This window comes from Aquila chrysaetos, chromosome 9 (genome assembly GCF_900496995.4).
Source record: "Aquila chrysaetos chrysaetos chromosome 9, bAquChr1.4, whole genome shotgun sequence".
In the NCBI taxonomy this organism is placed as follows: Eukaryota; Metazoa; Chordata; class Aves; order Accipitriformes; family Accipitridae; genus Aquila; species Aquila chrysaetos.
The window spans coordinates 25,882,098-25,898,625 of NC_044012.1; the positions used below are offsets into that span (position 1 = coordinate 25,882,098).

The 16,528-nt window shown below is 41.0% G+C and overlaps 3 protein-coding genes across 5 annotated transcripts; 2 read left to right on the plus strand and 1 right to left on the minus strand.

Moving 5' to 3' along the window:
- Positions 1–566: 566 nt before the first annotated feature.
- Positions 567–2,843, minus strand: LOC115346541 (scale keratin-like). Of its 2 annotated transcripts, XM_030026654.1 has the most exons (3): positions 2,743–2,843; positions 1,061–1,455; positions 567–1,024 (listed from the first exon to the last, which is right to left on the minus strand). In XM_030026654.1, exons 2-3 carry the CDS (start codon positions 1,433–1,435, stop codon positions 929–931), a joined length of 471 nt encoding a protein of 156 aa, XP_029882514.1. In that variant the 5' UTR covers positions 1,436–1,455; positions 2,743–2,843; the 3' UTR covers positions 567–928. The 2 variants fall into 2 exon arrangements, with proteins under 2 accessions (XP_029882514.1, XP_029882513.1); XM_030026653.1 differs by having other exon boundaries at positions 567–1,455.
- A 2,670-nt stretch (positions 2,844–5,513) lies between these two features.
- On the plus strand, positions 5,514–7,652 carry LOC115346542 (scale keratin-like). Of its 2 annotated transcripts, none has more exons than XM_030026655.1 (2): positions 5,514–5,564; positions 6,836–7,652. In XM_030026655.1, the coding sequence occupies exon 2, from the start codon at positions 6,868–6,870 to the stop codon at positions 7,372–7,374; it is 507 nt and encodes a 168-aa protein (XP_029882515.1). In that variant the 5' UTR covers positions 5,514–5,564; positions 6,836–6,867; the 3' UTR covers positions 7,375–7,652. The 2 variants fall into 2 exon arrangements, with proteins under 2 accessions (XP_029882515.1, XP_029882516.1); XM_030026656.1 differs by having other exon boundaries at positions 5,524–5,564; positions 6,848–7,652.
- A 4,845-nt stretch (positions 7,653–12,497) lies between these two features.
- On the plus strand, positions 12,498–15,010 carry LOC115346544 (scale keratin-like). Its single transcript, XM_030026658.1, has 2 exons — positions 12,498–12,687; positions 14,158–15,010. Exon 2 carries the CDS (start codon positions 14,181–14,183, stop codon positions 14,574–14,576), a length of 396 nt encoding a protein of 131 aa, XP_029882518.1. The 5' UTR covers positions 12,498–12,687; positions 14,158–14,180; the 3' UTR covers positions 14,577–15,010.
- Positions 15,011–16,528: the final 1,518 nt, after the last annotated feature.

Sequence of the window (16,528 nt, forward strand, 5' to 3'; positions counted from 1 at the left end):
CTCTAACTTTCAGCCTCTTCCACAGTAGTCCTCATCTAAAAGGTCCGTTAAATAGTCTACTCACCCCTGAAGAGCTCTTTTCCCTGTTGCAGCTCCAATCCTCTCCCTCTCAGCAGCTCCATGCCAATACCCTTCACCACCCTCTCCCCACCTCCCTAAATCCCTTCTGACTCAGGAGCATCCCTCCCACCTGAGGGTCTCATCTGCCACCCTTTTGCCCATAATTTGCTTTGAATCCAGCCTCAGCTGAGCCACCAGCTCTACTCCTGCTACGATCAGCAAAGATGTTCAAGTAGTTCATTAGAGAATGGAGGTTTAGTGTGGTTTCTTTCTAAACATAATGTTATTGCTGTAACCCAGGTCAGCTGTGGAGGAAGGATTCCTGCCCCAAATGTGTGCACTGAGTGCACAAAGGATGATTGACTTCACTGATAGCTGGGCCATTTCAGCTGTGTTTTTGAAGTCTGAGCTTCATCCTATGTAAGGATGTGAGTTTCCCCATTTACAGAGAGGAGAGTTGTATATCCATAGCAGAAGAAATTAAAACTAAAAGTTGATTTGTTTGATGCAGAGTAGAATCACTTTAATGAGAAATAAACATTCACAGAAAAGCATTGTAGAATATCAAGAATATGCATCAGAGTGGAGGCAGTTCCTTCTGTAATTGTTCTTCTTCAGTTGGACAGTGAAGTACCATTTTATAAGAATATAAATTACTTGTTTTATCCTACCCATTATACACATAGATGGAAAAGACCATGACTAGAGGGTGAAGAAATTAAGGATGTGCAGTGTGCTCCTAGCTCTGTTACAGTGGGGTGGCAGTGATCAGGACTTCACAACAGCTCCTTTGGGACCGCTGCTGTGGATCAAGATTGTATCTCTCAGTTGCTGGCTATTCCTTACTCAGGGGGTATTTCTGTAGGATTTAGCAGGGCCTGCAGTGGCCACGGCTGTACCTGTTGGACCAGGAGGAGTAAGGGTTGCAATAGCCAGAACCATAGGGTCTACCATAGCCATACAGACCCCCATAACCAAGAGAGCCTCCATAGCCATACAGGCCCCCAAAGCCTAGGGAGCCGTAGCCTCCATAACCATACAGATCCCTATGGCCCAGGGAGCCATAGCCCCCATAGCCATACAGACCCCCATAGCCCTGGGAGCCATAGCCCCCGTAGCCATACAGGCCCCCATAGCCCAGGGAGCCGTAGCCTCCGTAGCCCCCAAGGACGGGTGCTCCAGAGGATCCCACAGCCGAATCCTGTGGGAAGGAGCTGAGGATGGGGCCAGGGAAGGTGACGATAACCGGGGGTGGCTGGATCACAGTCGTGGAGTCAGGGCACTGACGGACGCACGGCTCGTTGCAGCTTTCAGCGAGGGGCTGGGGGCGGTTGATGCAGCAGGCAGAGGTGGAACACAGGTCGTAGCAAGACATCTTGCAAGGATGGAGGTAAGCTGCAACACACACTGATGATTAGACTAAGCAGAAGACAAAGACTTCAAAATTCAACAGTTTACATTAAAATAATGAGTCAAGTACAAGTAAATAAATTGATTTCCCACTTCGCAATCATAATCCTCTTTTTTCAAAAATCAGATTTTCGAAAATTCTCTAGAAGATTTCTACACATACAGAAGCATATGGGAAATGTTATGCCTACCTCTGAAAGTGGTGTCCCTCATGAATATCCTGCAAAGAACTTGGGTATATTTCTACATATTAAACTGAACATTGAGAAGCAAAAGCAGAGAAAGCAAAGTGACTTTGTCCAAGGTCATCTGATGAGTCAGAGGAGACTTGGATTTGGGTTCAGCAGGTTTACATGAGATGTAGTTTATGTATAACTTAATTACAGTAGCTTCTTCTTCCCACTCATCCCAATTTTGCTGAGAGTTGTAGGAACAACAGATTATAGGATTGTGACTCCCCAGATTGCTCAGAAAGCTATTTGACAAGACAACAAAGGACAGATGGTAGCATTATTATCCCAGTTCCCACCTATGCAGCTACTGTAGGGATACAGCCTGGACAATTTCAATATAAATAGTGTTTTAGTCCCTAATGTCTTTCAAAAAACTCATTTCACATTATTCTTCCCAGGACAAACCAGGACTCCTTGATAAACCCAAGAATTCAGCCTATATTCTCCCCTCTAAATTTAGTTATTTTCTCCAAGGGTGATTTTACTCTTCTCCACTCATTATGTCCTGGAAGTCCTTAGAAGGGTTCTGAGAAAGAACATGAAAGCAAGAAAGTAAAGGACAGCCAGAAGGTTTGCTGTACTGGGACAACATACACAACTTTCTCAGATGTATTGCTTGTTCATCTCAGGTTGCATGAATGGCTGCAGTGGTGATGCCCTTATTCAATGTTGAACCTCATATGCAAACTTTGGAATAGGTTAAATGCATTGAAGTAAGAATCATAGAATATCTCCAGTTGGAAGGCACCCATAAGGATCATTGAGTCCAACTCCCTGCTCCTCCCAGGACTACGTAAAACTAAACCAGGTGACTAAGAGCACTGTCCAGTTGCTCCAGGGTCCGGTGTTTCTGACACCGAGAACTCCTCAGGGCCCCACACACCAAATAGGGCTGTATCTGCCACCCCAGAGGCAGCATTAGAATCTCTGTCCCAAGGCAATGCAGATACACTCAACAGTATGGCTGGTGGACATCAACTGAAGTTGAAACCAGCAATAAAAAGATACATTGATAGCAACAGAGAAGAATCAGACTTACCCAAGTCACCAAGAAGTCAAGGGAAGTGTTTGGAAGAGCTATGAGAGAGAAGAGCTTTTATATCGCAGCAGCTGGAGGTACAAGATGAACATTGGTTGTCCAGCCCAATTTCAGACATGTGTAACTCATCGAGGTGATGAAATTGCTGTGTTCATTACTGGAGTTTATGAGTCCTTTCAAATTTGTTTGTAATAAGGACCTAAACATCACTTTAGCTTATAGAGAATTCTTTCATTTTGTGATGACTTGGGGAAAATTAATACCTGGCATTATTTCAGTCACTTCCTTGAAATTACAACAGAAATTATTAAGCCAGGTCCTCCTGTATTAACAACTGGAGAGTGTCTCATGGGTTTATCAGAATTACAAACTGCTGTCATGGGCAGGATTTTTGTTTAAGTACATATAATTCACATTACAACCTGCCAGGACAGAAGTTAAAAACTGTCCATATGATATGCAGGAAGGTTGGGGGTGGTTTCTGCATGTTTAGTTTCCCCACCCACGGCTGGGGGACACAGCACCCTTGGGAGTCAATGATGTTTTCCAGTAGTATTTGACACTGGCTGTAATGGGCACAATTCAGCTCAGAAGAGCAGCAGCAACTCCAGGGACCTGCAACATGTGCTTTAGTCTCTAAATAGGGCTTATGTGGAAATTGAAATTTAAACTTGACAGAAAAAATGGTGAAATCCTTTGTTTTGGAGTGCTGGGAACTCTTTTCATGCAGATGTGAGCTGAATCAGTTTCTCCATTCATCAGTCACATAAACAGTTGTATTCTCTTATAAAAATGTGTAGGGCTAAGACTGCGGAATTTCACATAGGAGATGGAAAGGAAGCCTTTATCTTCCTGAGGCTTGCTTGTTTTTTTAAGAGATAAACAAGGAATGAATTTCTGAAGTTAACTAAAGCTACTAAGGGATTGGAGATCCCAAAGAGACTTTTTCCAGGTATTGTTGGTTTGATGTTGTCAGTACAAAGATGGTACTTAAGAATATCTAATAGGCCTGAGGAAACCTAAGCTTTTTCAGTACAAATGGATCCTCTGGTGCAAAAATTGAAATGTGACAGAAGTGCTTTGAATTACTGACTCATTCTCAGGACTCATGACCTCCTGTAATACACTATTGTTGCTGCAAGCCATAAATCCAGAACAAGGCTGAGCTGGCAGTTTCTGTGAACAGGGAACAATTATGAACTTGGAATGCTCCATGCAAAACAAAGGCTGGTTCTTCCCTTGTTTACAGATGTATTATTTTAATACTGAAGGCTCTGTGCCATAGATTATCTCTAAATTATGAGGTGGGTTTCTCAGCCTTTGAGGTGGTTAGAAGTTTTTTTGGACAGTAATATTTTCAAGCTTCCAGAGAGCAAGTCTTTTCAAATGCCGTGAACTATCCACTAATGGTTTGAGAATGCATTCTTACAATCAGATTAAAGACATGTGCCTGGATTTAGGTGCCTAGCAATTATGGAATGACATCACATTAAAATATGTAAGTCAAAGTATTTGTGTCCTTGGTATAATCAGTTAATGGCTGAAAACTGGGGATTTGTGGATCTTCAGGTTTTTTCAATGTAGAAGTATAGAATGAAATATAAACTTTTAAATAAAATCCAGCATTTCATAAGCTGTATAATCAGTGTATCTTTATCATTTTCAGTTGCACATCAGAGCACAGAAACAGAGGATTTAATTATTTTCTTGAGATGTTACAAGTCTATCAATGATCATCCTTTATCCATGTAAATGATTTCTCTGTCTCTATCGTGGCATATCTCCAGAGAGCTTTAGCAAGTTGCCACCCATGATGTTTCATTTAATTTCATTTCTCAGTAGTCTCCAATATTGCCTGATCTGAAGATGGACATATAAATGGATCCCTGAAGGCTTTGTAACAGGAGACGGAAAACTGGAAAATGTGGGTGACAAATGCTTCACAAAGAAAGTGCCTTGTAATCTTGAGTACAGAATGGGTAAGTATTAGTTTGCCTCTAGACTCCAACCTGGGTTGAAATACAGTGAGAGACCTGTTAGAAAAACCTGAGTAGTTTAAAAGGAGGTTCTATCTCCACCTTCTGCTTAAAATTGTTCAAAGGACTTGCCAGCTTTTGAGAAAAGGACAGAGAGAGTAATCCACAGCTGAATGCACAACAAAGAAAGCAGGAGTTATTTCCCCAAGTCCCTTATTCATTAGACAAGGCCAGCATTTTGTTCAGAAGCAAAAGCCAAACAATAGAAAACCATTTAAGGACCGTAGGATGTTTCCTATGGCTTCCTTTGGGTGCAGTATTGGTCTCATATTAAGTAGCTGAGAGTGCAAATGATAAAGATAAAAATGATGACCCCCAAAGTTGCTTTAATGGAACTCCATTTCATCTGCAGGTATCTTACAGCCTGGATTTAATGGAAAAATCTGTGCACATCAGGTGACAACAGCCATGTAGTGAGCAGCCAAGTTTTGCCATTAATAATGGACAAGCTAAGGAAGAGTGTTAGTATAGTTGTTGTTGTAACGCCAAGGAAGTGAATGGAATGATAACAGGAATGAATATGACATTTAACCATTCGAGGTGAAAGAGGCTTCTGTGATGAAATGCATCTATGATATTTCATGAGACTTCAAACCAACAAATAAACAAATAGTCAGCAAAACTTTGAGGACCTACGTGTCATATTAGTTTCATGTTCGCCCCAATTATGCATATGCACAAATTGCACCTTAGGTGATCCCCATGATCTAGGGAACTGTATAAAAGCTCTCCCAACTCGGGGCTCTTCATTCCACCTTGCTTGCTTTATTCACCTCTGTGAAAAGGGTAAGTATCATTCTATGTGATCCCTTTCCTGAAATTCTGGTATCTCTTTTCTGCTGGTTTTAATTAAGATCAGAATAATCCATAAGTATTCGAAGATTCTTAGTAATGTTGGATTATTTCACTGTCAATTTATTTTTCTTACTTGGTGTTGGACATCCATGTATTCGGGTTTAAAATGGTAAAACTATGTTTTTCAAAAATTACTGTTTCCTGTTAATACAAGTTTGAGCTATCAAAGCAGCTTCCAAATCATCATCAGAAAGCTTGTTCAATCACTAGGAATTTTTTAAAGATTTTGCATGTAAGTTTTTGATATGTGTCTATGTATATGCATGTGTTTGTTGAGGGGAAAAGCTTAACCAGAAAGAATATAGAAGTATTGCCTAAACAAGTATTGGAAAACAGAGATGAAACTAGGAGATCCCAACCTACCCTTTACATTGTCCATGCTATGAGCAAGGAGTTGGACTAGATGACCTCCAGAAGTCTCTTCTAATCTAATATTTTATTGGTTCTAGTGGGGAAAAAAATTGTTTACAGGCAGTATTCCTAGTCCTTCCATGGGATCCTATGGTGAAAGTCTTTCTGAAGAGCTCAGATCCCAACATACTTATCTGCAGTAGAAACCTAGCCCTAGTTATCTGAGTGTACCAGTTTCCCACCTGGGAAATCAGACAAATAATCTTTTCACCCACCCTGTGGCCCCCAAGCTACTTTGCAAGCACTTCAGGGCAGGGAATGCCTTATTTAATCTGTGTTTATAGCAGGTTCAGCATACTGGCAGCATGACTTTAGCTCCTGCTTCTGGAAGCACGTTGCAAGTCAATATGACAGAGTTGTTCTTCCGGCTACCCATTAATTTACCACATGAGCTTTGCTGGTTGTCAGGTCACACTGTTTTGGCTAATATAAAACAAACATGAAATGACCTTTCAGATACAGACATTGTAAGAGTGGCTGCAAAGTATAGCAGAAGTAATTTGCAAAGTAAAGATAATATTTTTGCAGTGTTTGGCAGTGGCATAGAACAAAGAACTACTTCATAAAGGGAACCAAGTAGAAGAAATTAGGAATGAGACCATAAAAGAGATGACTGATCAGTGTACAATCTGGGCAATGGTGATTTACAAGAGGGAGAGAGATCTCATGAAAAATACTGAAGAAAAAGAAGGACAATCAAGACCTGAAAGATAAAGCCATTATTCTAGTCCATGTGTCCAAATTTCAAACTCTTTTTCCCACTGAATTTGTGTCTTTCATTTACTCCCCAGTGTGTGTTGCAGCTTACCTCCATCCTTGCAAGATGTCTTGCTACGACCTGTGTTCCACCTCTGCCTGCGGCATCAACCGCCCCCAGCCCCTTGCTGACAGCTGCAACGAGCCGTGCGTCCGTCAGTGCCCTGACTCCACGACTGTGATCCAGCCACCCCCGGTTGTCATCACGTTCCCTGGCCCCATCCTCAGCTCCTTCCCACAGGATTCGGCTGTGGGATCCTCTGGAGCACCCGTCCTTGGGGGCTACGGAGGCTACGGCTCCCTGGGCTATGGGGGCCTGTATGGCTACGGGGGCTATGGCTCCCAGGGCTATGGGGGTCTGTATGGCTATGGGGGCTATGGCTCCCTGGGCCATAGGGGTCTGTATGGTTATGGAGGCTACGGCTCCCTAGGCTTTGGAGGCCTGTATGGCTATGGAGGCTCTCTTGGTTATGGGGGTCTGTATGGCTATGGTAGACCCTATGGTTCTGGCTATTGCAACCCTTACTCCTCCTGGTCCAACAGGTACAGCCGTGGCAGCTGCAGGCCCTGCTAAACACAACAGGAAAATCCACTGAATAAAGTACAAGTAAAAAACAAAATGCAGATTCACCAGTGAGCAGATGAGTGACAGCTTTGTTAAAGCACTCACAAACCCTGTTCAGTGCAGTGCTTTCTGCATTCTCTGTACCTCTCCTTTTTTCCCCTTGATTTTTTTCCTGGTATCTTCATGGGTTCAATTCCTTACTATCTTCTACTTTATCATACTTGTGACTGAATGCAGTGAGACTTTTAACAGCATCTTTCAAAATGTGTTTGTCTCTGACATCTTGGATACACATTCTTAATATAGCAATGTATTTTTGTTCTTTTTATTCTCATTAAAATTCTGTTGCATCATTTAAAATAAGTGTGTTGTGGTTTTGTGTTCTCATCCATTCTGAATTTGCCAACTTTTCTGGATAAAGCTGCCTGTTGTACATACAGCTGCGATAATATTGTGCAAATCTTGCCAACATAGTGAAAGTCTCCATGAGGAGCCCTTGCTAGGCCTGTTTCACCACTGAATTGCAACAACATGGTCACAACGTGCTGTCCATAGATGAACAGCAGCCTTCTCTACAAATACTTTATTAGACTCCCCATTCATGAGTTTGTGTGATAATTCTTTGAACTACAAGTGACTATTCACACTCTGAAAGTTAAGCTCTTACTTATTCCACTGCATACTTCTTATCCAATGTTGTACATGTAATTACACCTCCACTGCTCGTAATGGAAGATTGGTGACTGATATTACGTGAATTTCAGATTCTGTGTTTCTCTAGCACAGACCAGCCTAGATCCATGCTATTAAATTGTCTCACTCCCCAAAATTCTGGCTGTGTGCAGATGGCACTTCCTCAAAACCACAATAAGGACCATGTGCATAATTTCACAGTATATCAGATTGAGTTTGTGGGTTTGGGACTTCCTTGGTTCTGTTTAAGTTATGTATACATTAAATATAAATAAAATTTGTGTAAATATTATATAGGTAGCCTAAAACCGAACAAAAATACTGCACTGTACATGGCATAGCTTTTTAAGTTATCAGTAAAGCATGTAACCATCTTCTGATTCAAGCAGATGCTTATCTCGCAAGATAGTTTTCTTTATGTGGTTCAGCTGCCAAAAGATCTTAGGCTACATATTTTACTACAGTAAAAAGGATGGCTAAGCATAATGTAACAATGTTCAGAGAACATCCAACCAGAAACTGAAGGCAGAATATGAAAAAAGAAAGGCAAGATCTGCTGTGCATGCCCAGCTCCACTCTCTGTAACTGGACAGTGCTTACAGCACACCTCTCAGCACGTGTTACCTAAAAAGTCAGCTATAAATCTTCCTTTTATTTGTTTTTATTTAGTTGTCTCTGGTAAATTTAATAGCTCTTCCAGCAAGACCCACAGTTTCCACAGCAGTATCCAGTATCAAAACAACAGCCAGAAGGGATGTTCTACTTGCTGCCAGGTCCTAAAAATCTGTAAGAAAATCTGTTGTGATAAAGACTACTATAACAAAAGGTCCCATAACAAAAGGAGGCCTTAAGTATGGGTGCTAACAGAGATCCCACTATCCTGTCCTGAAGGAAGGAACTAAGCACCTGGGCTGGTAAGGTGATGACAATGGATGGTGGCTGAGCCATTGCCCTCAGGTCAGGGCAGTCAGCTCCTTGCAGCTATTGGCACTGGTGCTGGACATGAATTGGCCAAGTGGAAACATGACTAAATATAAGTGTAACACAGCACAAATTCCCCTGGAGCAGGAAGAAAAGCTTAGATCTCGTGGAAATGGGAAAGGCATAGAAGTCTGGATCCTCTGCAACACTAATTTAGTTCCAGATCCATCCCACCTGATTGTAGCTACCCCACCAAGATCTACTTGCTGCTGTGGATGTAATTCCTCAAATTTGTATAAGCCCTGTAAGAAAAATGATTTTTAAGTAATGGTTAATCACTGCTTAGTGGAAACACAGGAATATAGGAGGTCACATGCTTCCTCAGACAAATGGTAGCTCTTATACTCTACCTTGTTTCTGATAAAAGTCAGTTCCACGTGGTCTGAATTTTAGTGTAAAAATCCTGATGCTATGCATTATTGAATGAATTGTCCAAAGGCTCACCTAATTCCTAACACCCTGGAGGCCCTTTTTGCTGTGGGTAAGAAAGCTTTGCTTACATGCCTTTCAACCTTTGGCTTTCTTCCATACAAACTAATTTGAAACAGCAGCTGGAAGACCAAGTAATTAACTACCAAGAGGATATATCCTCTGTTAAACATGGCTGTGACTGAGGCCTTTGTGGTGCAGGAGTACAGAGCAGTTTGTAGGGCTGCAGTCTGAGGTTTTGGTATCTGCTTAGCAGATTATAACCCTGAGATCTGAACTAGTGGAGAGTGACAGGTCCTATACAATCCATTGTGGAAAATACCAGCTTAGACCTTAAAACTGTGTGTAATATTGCCTCCTCATAAATGACAAAAGAGGACTAATTTAAATTTACGGAAAAAGAACAGTTTGATATCTAGAAAATATCTGGCTCTGGGAAGAAGAAGGCAAGAGAAGTAAATAAAAGGCAGTTTTGAGGAGGCACTTACACATTTCCTCAAACTGCCTGAAGAACCTGAGACTCCCATTAACACCAACCCACGCTTATCACACATGGTTCACCTCAAAATGTTGAAACAGCTTTGCTCAATATTTATGTTTATTAGTTGATTCAAATTCTCATGCTGCATGAAATGCAAATTACAAAACAAATATTTCTTTCATCTTAGCACTTAATTGGTGAGATTCGTTCCTGGTAACATTCCATTAAATACATTAGAATGACAAGAGGAGTTATGTTGGTTTCATTAATTTACCCGTTCTTTTATTGGTTGACATAATGATGGTGGCTCAAATGTTAATCATAATTGCCATCTGCTTTCATATGCAGGTTTTCTTTCCATGCTTCCTTACCCATGGTAGATAAAGTATAATTGATATAAAACATGGTGACTTTCTTGTGAAATCAGCAACCCGTCTATGAAGTTCAAATTAAGATTTGGACAGGACCATCCTGCTCATTTAAGGGAAAAAATCAAAAGATACATTACAAAGTACCTTTTAAAATAATCCAGACTGATGCCTTGTCTCCCAGACTACCCAGTTGTACCATTTCTTCACATTTTAGAGGTAAATTCATTGGTCACAACAAAGGTAAACAGTTTTTTAGCCAGATTACAGGCAACTTGTTAAATATATTTTTTTAGGAAGATGAGCATGTGTTTAAAACAGAGCAGAAAGATAGACCACTCACAGTTAGGCTTGGAAAGTCCTGGGAAAAGCTTTCAAAACATGAGGACAGAGGCAGGTGTTGCAGATCTTTGTGCTACAGACACTGAAGGGGATGTGAATTAATACAACATCAGCACTGGAGGAGCTTATAAACAAACTTAAGCGAATAAATGAAAACCTAAATTATAAAAGAAAATCAACTGAAATCCTAAGGTTAGAAATCATGAGCTGGTAAAGGGAACAGGAAGAGTGCTCTTGACCAGTACAATTTAATAAATATATTTCAAAATGCTGGGCTGCTTGAATCCAACCACATACTTATATTATAATAATGACGCACCACTTCATGCGTAAACCACTAAGGAGGGTTGGGAAGTGCTTAAAAACACACACAAAAAATATTTGAAGAACCTTTGTGAGTATTATTGCTCTTGTGATCCCCTAAGGCTATCTCAAAGTTTGGAAAAAAGAACCTCATAATTTAAGTATAACTTCTGGTAGAAATGTTGCAGTGTTTATTATTTAACAAACAACCCATCCATAGGCAAATGAGGATTTCTGAGGCTGGACCAGGCACCGTTTATTACACAGCATTTTAGAATATGGGAATATGGGTGGGACACATCTCATCAAACCTTCCCTATCAGTTGAGCTTGTTGTCTGTCTCCATACCCAATGAAAGCAAAATAGTTATGTTTTGAGGGTGATACCAATTCTGGTAAGGTAAGCGTCTGAGACAAGATGAATTGTCTTGCAGAAATTCTTGTCCCTCCCCATGAAGTATTGGGGAAGCCTGAGTAATTTCAAGTGACAAATCACTTGAAATTTTGGCAGGCAAGGGCTCTGCAACAATATGCACTCTGCAGGTGATGTCCTGCTAGTCAGGAAAGAAAGAACAGGAAAAAAAAAATCCATTGTTGCAATAACTATTCCTTGGATAATTCTATTGCTTTTCCTGCCACTTACCCAGTAATTCAGCGAAGGAAGCACTCAAAAATTGTTTCTGTGACATTCTCTGGCGAAACGTTGGTTCAATTCCTTTGTAAGGTGAAGGAGTAGATCTAAGGGCAAACTACACTCCATCATATGAACAAAAAGAAAGAGAAGATAGAGACTCAATGAATGCAGTGGTGGACAGAAACATACGATTTCACAAAGAAACTGAGAAATTTGCACTTGCTTCACCACTGTCTTGTGTTACGTCCTCCTTTAGAGTTGTGCAATGTCAATACAGAATAGCTAGTAACTATTAATCTGTTTGAATTTGCAGCCATTTTATATTGCTGAACCTGTGAGATAATCTCTGTGCCTTTACAGATTCCAGGTGAAAAATAAGGAAAAAAATAGTTATCCCTTCAGAGAAAACTTTAGCCTTTGGTTTAAACACTGTTTCAGTTACTAAAATACTATGTTTTCTGCAGGTCTGGCCAAGCAGCAAAGAAAACTCTGAATTTCTAAATCAGACCATTAGACAATGTCTGTGATTACCCTAAGTACAGGACCTCTCTCATGTTTTGTGGCTGTGGGTGGGAAAAGGATCAGAAGGTGTCTTCCATCTCAGTGAACATTTCATTGCAAAATGTGTGAGTAGATTAGATTACAGTCTAGATCTAGAGCACTTAAATACAAACATGTATATGACAGCAGGTTATAGCTCTGATTAAAATCATTATGGGAAGTTAATGAAGGAAGTGCTAGAACCAGAAGAAATAGAACCAGTTTAATACCTCCTGCAATGCCAATGAACAGGGTGGAATGATACCAGCAATGAAGCTGGTCAATTAGGCTTCAAGATGAAAGAGAACTAGGAGCTGGAATGTGCATATCATGCTATTCAGAGATTTGGGGTGATTTTGCAAACTGCAAGCGAAAACAGTTTCATCACTTTGGGAAGTTCTATGTGCTTCAAATTTGGGCTGGTTGGTGATTATGATTTCATGTGTACAGTGTGCCTCAGATCCCCCCCAGGCAATCTGAAGCACTGTATAAAAGGAGCAGGTGCATAGACCTATTCCATCTCCCTCTCCTGTGTACTCTCCTCTACATCAGGTAAGTCTGATGCCATTTCATTTCTTTCTAAATGCCAAAATGCCTTTGCACTGGTGCTTAGAATACTGTTCACTACTATTATATTTGAATTTTTAGGACTATTTTTTTATTCTCTTTCTTTTTCTCTCTTTTTTTTTTTTTTTTTTTTTAAGTATATTGGCAAGTTGTGTTACTGGTAGGCTTTAGGAGACAAGACCAGGGTTTGAGGCATTTATTTCATTGTAATTCATATTTGGGCATTCTTGAACTGTTAGCAGATTGAAAATGTAGGATGGCATAAGCTTTAAAATGCAGAATTCTCCTGTACCATTTCAGTTCATGACTGAATCAGAGACACATGGCCATATCCTAAGCTGTTTAATGACCCAGCTGAAGAAAGAGCATTATCTACATGGGGATTTTATTGCAAAATAATCCTAGCTTGTATTTAGTTTTTATGGATAGGTAAAAACTAAATCCTGCTTATTTTAAACCCTAGTTATTTTCACCAGAGATAATAATAAGGGAAGTAGACTAGTGGTCTGATACAGTGTGTTTGATATATGTCCGTTTGTAAATCCAGATCCAGATTAGCTGTTCAGATACACTGAGTTAAATGATTTGATTCTCTGCGTTTCAGGGCTACTTTATAAACAAAATAATATTTCCCTTTTCTTTGACTGGAAAAACTGCTAAGCCACAAGCTTTTGTGACCATACATTTAGCTGAAACGGCAGTTTGCAAACTGCATTTTTGTCTGATGAAGGAAATCAGCTCCTTACATTTTACCAACCTGCTCCACACCCTATATGAAATTACACTGCTGTGCCAAGAAGTATTTGGTTAGAAATATTTTATAGGGTACATGTACATATTACATCAGGTATATGAATCTATCTTCAGGCTCAAATGCTTTGGGGTTTACCAGAGAGATTACAGAGATTAAGAGAATGTAGAACTAAAAGGGAACAACTGAAAGTATATTACCCCAAAGAGCTTAAAAAGAAACAGGGACCAGGAAAGGAGGAGGAAATGCATGGTTAAAGCAGTGCTAGGTTCTTGACTCCATCCCATCTCTCCCAAGACAAAATCTGCTTCTGTCCCATTTGGTGTAACGAGGAGGTCAGCTCTGGTGTAGCTCCTGCAGCTCTTGGTTTTCAATCCGCATTCACCAGGGACGAGTACTGGGTTTTGAGTAAAAAATGTGCTGCTAACACTCTGTTCCTCTGGGAGGGAACGTGAGTTAAAAAAAAAAAAAAGAAGCAGCAACTTCAGAAGGCTTGGCGGATGTGACAAGTGCAGGGATTACTGGATGGGGAAGATCAGAGCAATGCTGATTGACAGGAAAGTTTGTGAACAGCGTCATCAATTTTACTAATTCATATGGTGATCATTTTACCTGTTCCCCAACAACACAGCACCAAACCTTGACCTGTCATTCCAGTAGATCTTGTGCTTTGTTTTTACACAGCTCTGTGCTCTGTGTTTCAGGATCACCTTCATCCAAGACAGAAATGTCTTGCTACGACCTGTGCCCCACCACCAGCAGCATCACCTGCCCCCAGCCCATTGCTAACAGCTGCAATGAGCCATGTGTCCGGCAGTGCCCCAACTCAACGGCCTTCATCCAGCCGCCCCCCGTCGTCGTCACCTTCCCCGGCCCCATCCTCAGCTCCTTCCCCCAGCAAGCCATGGTGGGCTCCTCCGGAGCACCCGCCTTTGGGGGCAACCTGGGGCTGGGGGGCCTCTACAGCTCCAGGAGCCTCTACGGTTATGGGGGCTCTCTGGGATATGGTGCCCAATGTGGATATGGGAGTTCAGCCCTCTCCACACTCAGCAGCAGCTACTGCAGCCCATACTCATCCCGCCAGTACAGCCGGTTCCTCCGCAGCAGCTGTGGGCCCTGCTAAAGGCAGCAGAGAAGCTCTCAGAAGAGCCACACACACATGAAGGCCCAAATGCAGAGCAATGAGGATGGGGGTTCAGTGTTCCTGCAGCCCTGCAATGGAGCTACTGCCACTTAACATTTCTGATCTTTCTTCTACTTTTTGTTTACCCTTCAGTTTCTCATTTGTTGTTTGCTATTGTTGCCTGTTCCAGCTTTCCCATTTTTTTTAACCATCATGGAGCAGCGTATTCCATATGGACATTACTCATAATGACAAGTATCTTCATCAGTAGTTGCACAACAGACAGAAGAAAGCCAGCTGAGGACAGCAATATCTCAGAGCAGGACATTTGTTGAACATTTTGTGAAATTGTCTGGAAACAGATTTTTCATATTCTGTGATATCTCGCTTTGCAAACATAGGCATTTCTTGCTCATTAAAATTTTGTTGCATCACACAGCAGCCTTCTGGTTTCCCTTCCTCCCTTCATCCACAGCCTGTCCTGGGTGATATCTTCCCACAGGCAGGACTAAGCTACTACCTGAGCAGTAGTACTGCAGAATATTTTAGCATAGACTGAATTTACACAGTGTCACAAATGTTTCTGTAATGACACTCCTGCGTAGCAGCTTTCCATCATTTGAAGTTATGAAAAGTTTAAAATAACATAGTATCTTAACTCCTGTTATTTAAACATTATTTCTGTGGGGCCTTTCCATGAGCATCCAAACAGAGAGTGGGTTTCCATGTTGATCTCAGCATGACCACAAATGCCACCAATGTGGTGCCCAGCAGAGTACTTTCCAAATGTAAATTTGCACCTATAAATTCACAGACACAATGCACAGCATTAACATTGCTCAGCGGTACTTAAACTCCAGACATCCCAAGCAGCTAATACTTATTCCCTCTTGCAGTCATCAGCCTTTCCGCCTCAGTAAGAAAGAGGAATAATCCCTGTTCCCTCTAAGAAATAACTGTAGTACAGTATCAGGAGCAGCAGATATATCAGGATCAGGGCTTTTCAGATTCTGGTAATATAGCCAATTCAAATTGTAATGAAGCTGCAAATGAGGCAGGTTCAGTGCTGTGCAAACAAAGAATAAAGCTAATCCCCGCCCTCAAGTACTTTCAGAGTAAATAGGTAAGACAAGCAAAGCATGAGCATCATTGCTCTTTTCCATTTTTTTGCAGATAGGCATCTTTTATACAGAGATTAAAGGCTGTGTTTTCCATACTGATAAAAACATTAGTAAATATTTTCCCCAGGTGACAAAGGAATTGCTTGGCAAAGCCCAGAACTGAATTCCTTTCTCCAATATCTCCATCTAACAATTGACATAGGGTCTTGGTTTCCAGTTTTCTATTCCACTGGTTAGCTTCACGTTTGCTTTTCGTTGCTACTCTCATCTCCTTTAGGAAAACAGGAAAATAACAGCAGATAAGGAGCACACCATGTAATATTCCTGTCTGTCTCTTTGCTCTGGTTTCAGGAACAGTGACAACTATTGGGACAGGGAGAATTTCAGTACTGCTAATTTCCATATTAATATTGAAATTTGTCTGTAATCTAGGTCAGCACTCTGACTGCTATGTGTGAGTCAATAATGCTGGTGTTTAAAATCGAAAATATCCTGATTACTTTTGTTTTAAGACAGGACTCTGAAAATGAGATAATCAGTCCAGCTGACATGTTTCCATGGAGTTCTGCTTATTTTAGCTGAAAGAAGGTATATGGTATGGCCAGTAGTATACAGAACATAGGAAATTTAACAGAACATAGAATCATGGAATCAAGGAATGGTTTGGGTTGGAAAGGACCTTTGAAGATCATCTAGTCCAACCCCTCTGCCGTGGGCAGGGACAACTTTCACTAGACCAGGTTGCTCAAAGTCCCATCCAACCTGACCTTGAACACTTCCAAAAAACAGTGACTGAAGGATTCAAGACATGGATTACTATATAATTTGTTT